Source organism: Stegodyphus dumicola, chromosome 1, assembly GCF_044657685.1.
Source record: "Stegodyphus dumicola isolate Sdum_Otavi_A_Nest chromosome 1, ASM4465768v1".
Taxonomy (NCBI): Eukaryota; Metazoa; Arthropoda; class Arachnida; order Araneae; family Eresidae; genus Stegodyphus; species Stegodyphus dumicola.
Genome location: NC_140768.1, coordinates 285,825,013 through 285,832,847, shown reverse-complemented (window position 1 = coordinate 285,832,847; position 7,835 = coordinate 285,825,013). Strand labels below are relative to the sequence as shown.

General features: G+C 30.5%; 1 protein-coding gene across 1 annotated transcript; it reads left to right on the top strand.

The window, feature by feature from the left end:
• The first annotated feature begins 4,397 nt into the window (after window positions 1-4,397).
• LOC118200410 (major heat shock 70 kDa protein Ba-like) lies at window positions 4,398-6,648 on the top strand. Its single transcript, XM_035372384.1, has one exon. It carries the CDS (start codon window positions 4,587-4,589, stop codon window positions 6,501-6,503), a length of 1,917 nt encoding a protein of 638 aa, XP_035228275.1. The 5' UTR covers window positions 4,398-4,586; the 3' UTR covers window positions 6,504-6,648.
• The last annotated feature ends 1,187 nt before the right edge of the window (window positions 6,649-7,835 follow it).

The window sequence follows — 7,835 nt, the reverse complement described above, 5'->3', positions numbered from 1 at the left end:
CCTGCATTATATTTGAAGAAATTAAATAATGAAAATCTGCGTAAATGTATGTATATTTCTCACATTGTCATAAAATAACGGTACATAGAGTCATCGAATTTTGAATAAAGTAATCCTCCAACGAATATGAGCATGTGGAAGACCAAATTTGAAATTTGGAATTTGTTTTATGATCGATTTCCTATTTTTTAAAACTTTGACGAATTTTTGATTAACAAACTCAAGGATTTCAAAGCGAGCAATGGCAACGTTGTGCAGAAAAAACATTTATATCTCCAGCGCGTGAGTCTCTGTATCGGAAATTCTAAAGATATGCTCGTTTTAAAACTATTTTGCGATATTGCTGTTGCACTGGATCTTATGGTTTAAGTGCGAAGAACATGATATTTAATAAAGAAAGGTAACACACAAAATGTAAAAAACGCCCTTTTGGACGTAATTTAAAATCTGAAACATTTCAGTTTTTTTTTTTTTTTTTCCCGTACAGTGTTGCCTTTGCTCGCTTTAAAATCGTTGAGTTTGCAATAAAAAATTCTTTAATGCTTGACAAAATATGAAACAGGTAATAAAACAAATTTCAAATTTGGGCTTCCAGATGCCCATATTCGAGTGGAGACGTACGTTATTCAAAATTGGATGGCTCTAGGTACCGTTGTTTTACCACAATGCGAGAAACATACATACATTTATGCACATTCTTCATTATTTAATTTCTTTTAAAATAATACAGGGCTCTAATATTTGGTGGCAACAATTTAACGCAAAATGCCAAAACGAAATTCATACCCATATAGACAAATTGTCTCTCTGGGCTAATAAATAAACTCAAGAAGAAAAACTATTTTGAAAATGGGTTGAACGTTGTATCAGGGATATCGCCCTTTTGAGAAAATCTAACGTTTCTAAAAGTCTTAAGGGGGGGGGGAGTTCAGAAACACCCTTAAAGGCATATCATATATATGATTTTTTATTTCCTTTTATGCTAAAGCAAAACACTCAAAAATTTATTCACTAATTTTAATTTAATTAAATTAATTAATTAATTAATTTTTATTTATTTATTTTTAATGTTTCCATTATATATGCTTCAATACTATACATCAGTGATCCCTAATGTTCGTATTCTGAAGCCAAGTTAAAGCATTGCAGATGTAAACGAATCTTAGGATTTTATTACCATGTAATTTTTATTTGCGTTGAATACTTTAAGAATACACAAAGTAAACGTTTAATTAAAAAAAATTAAAGAGAATTTTAAGTAAATTTGAAAATTTACAATTTTCAGAAATTTTAAGCGTATGATTTCATATAATTTCAGTTTACAACACACTATTTAGTTCTCTTATTTCAGCTCTTTGAAAAAAAAATCCTTTGTATCACAGCTGATGCATTTAGTGACGATGCTGATGAACTAGATACAAATCCTGCTCTGTCCAGGGTAATCCCGGACGTCTGATAAGCTTATTTATGAAAGATAGGATCTAAGAAATAAAATTCGAGAATCGTTGCTAAAACGATTTGCTCTTTTGCTCTCAAGTTCCACACATATTTTGAAAGCTTTCAAAAGATAACACCTTTTCCCCAAATTACAGAAATAAAAAGTTTAATTTTTAGTGAAAAGAAATTTTTAATTACTGAAGTAAACTTAGTTATCAATGGCATTTATTTTTCATACCTTTTATGATAATGTTTCGGCTGACATCGACAAAATACTACAATAAAAAAAAAAAAAAAAAAAAAAAAAAAAAAGTGTTATTGCAGTCATACTTTCATCGATTTTCGAGAGAATTCTTCAGATGGCAGCACTATCGCTTCTCTCGTAGTTTCCAGAAGCATCCGGAGATTTCCAAAGCTGCATACTATAGGAAAATAATATAATTTTATATTTTATTTTTAAATATTTCGATTCAGTGATATTAATAAATAAAAATTTTTTTATGATACTACTATTATGTGTTCAAAAGAAGATGCATCTAAGAAAATAAATACATAATTTACACTACACGATCACCATAGTTCATGATATATTCTTAACTTCCTTAGAAGTTAATATGCTTTAACTCATTTTGAAAACTTTTCCTATGAATTTTTTACTGTAACATACTCGCAATTTTAAGAAACATGATAGTCTCTGAGGCTAATTTTTTTTTTTTTTTTTTTAAATAGTATAGATTTACAGTTCCTATTTTTCATCTTATTTGAAGAAAATATATTTTAAGTATTTAAAATGACTATGAAGAAAAGCGAAATAATGATAATTATTATTATTTAAAAGTATAATCTTGCTAGTTTTGCTTATGAGTGAAAAGACAGTTTTAAAATAATCAGAGATTTCTTAACACTAATTGTACGGAAACATTACGGGCATGAAATTTTATTGAGCATATCTTACTAGGCAGAAGAATGTGTATTGGTGGATATAAAGAAATAATGCATGTATTTACAAAAATGTTAATAAAATGTATATATATTTTTTATTTAACCTAAAGATATTTTTATTCCCAAACATACATGTTTTACTATTTTTGCTAAGTCTTGCATGAAAACTTAATTTGAAACTTAAAAGATCAAACTGGTGGACTAATAATAAAATGTATATATTTTTAAATAAAATGTATATATATATATTTTATTTAATTTAAAGGAATTTTATTTTCAAACATAAATGTTTTACTATTTTTGCTAAAGTCTTGCATGAAAACTTAATTTGAAACTTATAAGATCAAACTGGTAGACTAATATGAATTTGTTTGAAATTTTAACATGTTTTAAAATGTTTGAAATTTTAAATAAAATAATTCCACCTTCACTATTAAGATTTAAGGTGGATAATTCCACCTTCACTATTAAGATTTAAGGTGGAATTATTTCAAATGAAAAATTCATTGAAATTGCTTTCATTAGGTTTAGTTCGGTAGATAGCTCTCCAGTGTTTTGCTATAATTAGATAAAACCAAACTTAAAAATGAATGAATGAAAAACGTTGAATGTACATAAATAACCTAAAAAAAAAAAAAAAAAAAAAAATACATGTAAAATCGAGCTATTCTAATTTTTTTTTTTTTTAACATGAGAGATTTAATGTACAATTCTGAAGAGGCAGACGTTTTTCAGAAGTAATGGGAAATGGATTTTAGCTGAAATTATTCATAACAGTAATCACAAGTTTGATTTTTGATGTCTACAGATAGACAAAAATTTTTAGGCCAAGTTCCATAAACTTCTTTTATTAACTAAATAAGTGTTAATAAAACGTAGCATCGAAAAGTATCAGAGAATTATAAAGAAATACATATTTTAATGGGTCACTTTCATACACTGATAAGCAATGCACTGCTATAAATTAGAAGATAAATATCTTTTAAATTAGATAAGTAAATAGATCTTACAACGCTTTCACTGATAACAACTTTTCCCTTTTTTCGGGGACAAATGCAAAACTTTCTTCATAAGTACACAAAAGCATTTTCTTAAGAAATTAAAATTTAAAAAATATCTCGATAAATGTTATCAGTTAAAGTATTATTTATAAATCCATGAAGAGATGAAGTACATTTGTGTTGAAACCGTCGGTTAAAAAAAAAAAAAAACAAAAAAAAACAGGAACAGTTTTGAAGTGCGTTTAAGATTACTAATTTATTTTAGAACTAACAAATTTAAGACTTTAATTTTTAAAAAATAAAACTCTTTTTTTTTTTTTTTTTTTTTTTTTCCTTTCAGATTATGATGCTCTGTGGATCAGGGATATTGCTGTTTTTTTTTTTAAACTAATATTTATAAACGTTTTAAAATCTTTTGAACTGAGAACATCTTGGTTCTTCAACTTTCTAAATGTCATTTAATGATTTAAATGTTGTCATATTTTACATTTTAGTATATGTGTCTGAGCATGTATTTTCTTTAATAATGCCTGACTACAAAAAGCAAATAACTTATAGTACTATTATATATATGCAATATACATTTCTAACAAAAATTCGCATTTGTATTTAATCTTTGATATTAATTCTCCTGGACATCATTAAATGATTTAAACATCATGTCATATTTTTAATTTTATTCTACTTCTATGAAATTACTTGCAGCACGTATTTTCTTAAATAATCGCTGACAATAGACAGCAAGTAGCTTACACTAATATTATACATATGCAATATACACTTCTAACAAAAATTAGCAATTGCATTTAATCTTTGAAATTAATTCTTTGATCAGTTTCATGGAATATTTCAGTCGATATACAAAAATTAAAAAAATATTCTATTGAGAAGGTTCAACTTCCTTAATTGTAACCTAGATGGCAGCACTACCGTGTAGAAATGTCTGGAACTTTCTAGTTGTAGTTGCAGTATGATTTGTGACGTCATTCCTGAGAAATTGCGAGACGTTTCGAGAACATTACCCAGAATATAAATATGACTGCTACAATGGCGGAGTTTCAGATTTGTCACATTACTTCAAAGCGAATTGCGTTGATCTGTAGTGATTACTCACTGCGGTTAATTTTTACTGAGCTTTGTGAGCTTTGCTTTAGTGGAATACAAAGCGCTGAATTTTATTTCTGTGTGAAGTGAACGACAGAAAGTATGCCGAGTGGAAAAGCGCCAGCTATTGGTATTGACTTAGGTACCACATATTCATGTGTCGGTGTTTTCCAGCATGGGAGCGTAGAAATCATCGCTAATGATCAAGGAAATCGTACAACGCCGAGTTATGTAGCCTTTACTGAGACCGAGAGACTGATTGGAGATCCGGCAAAATCGCAGGTTGCTTTGAATCCCGAAAATACTGTCTTCGACGCCAAAAGACTCATCGGGAGGAAGTTTGATGACCCCAAAATCCAACAAGATATGAAGAACTGGCCTTTTAAGGTAGTAAGTGAAGGCGGCAAACCGAAGATATGTGTGGAATTCAAGGGCGAGCAAAAACGCTTTAATCCTGAGGAAATAAGTGCAATGGTATTGACTAAAATGAAAGAAACTGCTGAGATGTACTTAGGACTTAAAGTAACAGATGCTGTAATCACAGTTCCTGCATATTTTAATGACTCACAAAGACAAGCAACAAAGGATGCAGGTAAAATTGCTGGACTAAATGTATTAAGAATCATCAATGAACCAACTGCAGCAGCCCTGGCATATGGTCTGGACAAGAACCTGCGAGGTGAAAAGAATGTACTGATTTTTGATTTGGGTGGTGGCACATTTGATGTGTCAATCCTAACCATTGATGAAGGATCCTTGTTTGAAGTAAGATCTACAGCTGGCGATACTCACCTAGGAGGAGAAGATTTTGATAACAGAATGGTGGCTCATTTCATCGAAGAATTTAAACGCAAACATCGTAAAGACCTACGTTCCAGTCCAAGAGCACTCAGGAGGCTTCGGACTGCATGTGAAAGAGCCAAGAGGACTCTCTCCAGTAGCACAGAGGCCAGTATTGAAATAGATGCTCTCTTTGAAGGCATAGACTTTTATTCAAAGATAACTAGAGCGAGATTTGAGGAGTTATGCATGGATCTGTTCCGATCTACTCTTGAACCAGTTGAGCGAGCCCTGAAAGATGCAAAATTGGACAAAAGCAGCATCCATGATGTCGTTCTGGTTGGTGGTTCAACACGTATTCCCAAAATACAGAAGTTGCTGAAAGACTTTTTCCACGGAAAAGAACTGTGCATGTCTATCAATCCTGATGAAGCTGTAGCCTATGGAGCAGCAGTTCAAGCTGCTGTTCTTACTGGAAGCACAGATGAGAAGATCAGAGATGTACTATTAGTGGATGTAGCTCCTTTGTCATTAGGTATTGAAACAGCAGGTGGTGTTATGACCAAAATCATTGAGAGAAATTCACGCATTCCATGCAAGACATCACAAGTATTTTCAACTTATTCGGATAACCAGCCTGGTGTGGACATTCAAGTTTATGAAGGGGAAAGAGCAATGACCAAAGACAACCACTTGCTTGGAAGGTTCGAGTTAATGGGAATACCTCCTGCTCCCAGAGGGGTTCCGCAGATTGAAGTGACATTTGATCTGGATGCCAATGGAATCTTAAAAGTATCTGCAGTAGATAAAAGCTCCGGGAAATCGCAGAGCATCCGTATTACAAATGATAAAGGTCGTCTGACCAAAGAAGAAATAGAGAGAATGCTGCAAGAGGCCAAACAATATGAGAAAGAGGATGCAGAACAACGAGAAAGAGTAGCATCACGTAATGCACTTGAAAGTTATGTGTATAGTGTGAAACAAGCAGCAGACTCTGCATCAGATGACAAACTTTCTTCAGCAGACAAAGCCAAGGTTAAGCAGACATGCGATTCCGTAATTCAATGGTTGGACAATAATACACTTGCTGAGAAAGATGAAATAGAGCATAAAATGAGAGAAGTCCAATCTGAGTTATCTCCTCTCATGACAAAACTGCATCAGGGATCTGGTGTTAATGCCAACCAAGGACCAAATGCAACTGCTAGTACGGGACCAACGATTGAAGAAGTTGATTAACGTAGGACTTAATTGTAAGACATCATTATTTATTATTGTAAATACATGTTATCAAGCATATGTTAATTTGCATCATGAACTAATATTGTATAGATGTAAATTGTACATATTTTCTTTAAGAACAGAATAAAGTAAGTTATTTTTACTTCTGTTTAATTTTTTTAGTACTTTTTTTATAATATTTTTATATTGAAAAATGACTAAAGGAGTTTTGTATTGAGGATTAAACTATTAAAGAGTGATATACTAGCATATCAAGTGTTTTGATGATTAAACTGTGAAAGACTGGTAGACTACCAAGTAAGTATGATTACTTAGAAGGAAGTGTTATATTTATGTTTTATTTTTAAATGTAATGAACTGTGGAAAGTTTGTGTTATATTAAGTTGTAACAGAGTTAAATAAGTTAGACTTTCATATGAGGTTTGGTTCATGTGTTTCACTGTGTAGATTAATATTTTTAGTTAAATCCAAGAATATTTTTTGAAATTGATTTTTAAAATTTTTTCTATAGAAATTGTTCTTTAGCTGAAATCTAAAGATTGAGAGTAAGAAACAATGAGCAACCTTGTTTGGGAGCAGTTACGAATTTTTTGTGGTAATTATTTAATATATTAAGTAGCATTAATTAATGCATGTTAGATATGGGAGCAGTTATGAATTTTTTGTGGTAATTATTTAATATATTAAGTAGCATTAATTAATGCATGTTAGATATTAAGAGTTTCATATTTTGATAAATGCTATTTCTACAATTAATTGTAAGATTGGATTTAATGAAGCTGAAATAATAATGGCTAGTGGATTAAAGTAATGATTAAATATATCAAGCAGTTCGAAAAGGCAAAGTAAATATTTTCACTGTGGCTCATAATGTTTAAGGGTATTGTGGTTGTGGTCAGTTTACTGGTTATCAATATTTTTGTATTTATTTGCAAATATAATAATAAATGGAACTACAGTTTAAATTTTTCACTCTGGAACATGTGTTACTGTTTAAGAAATTAATTCAGTAATAAGCTGTACAATTTGATTGTTTTTTTCATTTGTAACTACATTATGGTATTAACATAGTCAGGACTTTTATTTAATTTTTGCTGTAGTGGACTTTTGTTAGTCATATAGAAATTGATCCTTAAGGAAGTTCTCAGTTTTGAGGAAGTTATTTATTCACTGTCTTAATCAAATAATACGTCTAATATAGCGAAGCATGTGAAAATGTAGCTTCATTTGCAAAATACATATGATTAGTTTTGTTATCAAAGTATGGTTTTAAATTCTGTTGCTTTAATGACTTAAGGATTCTTTTCAATAAAATAATTGCAGGTATTT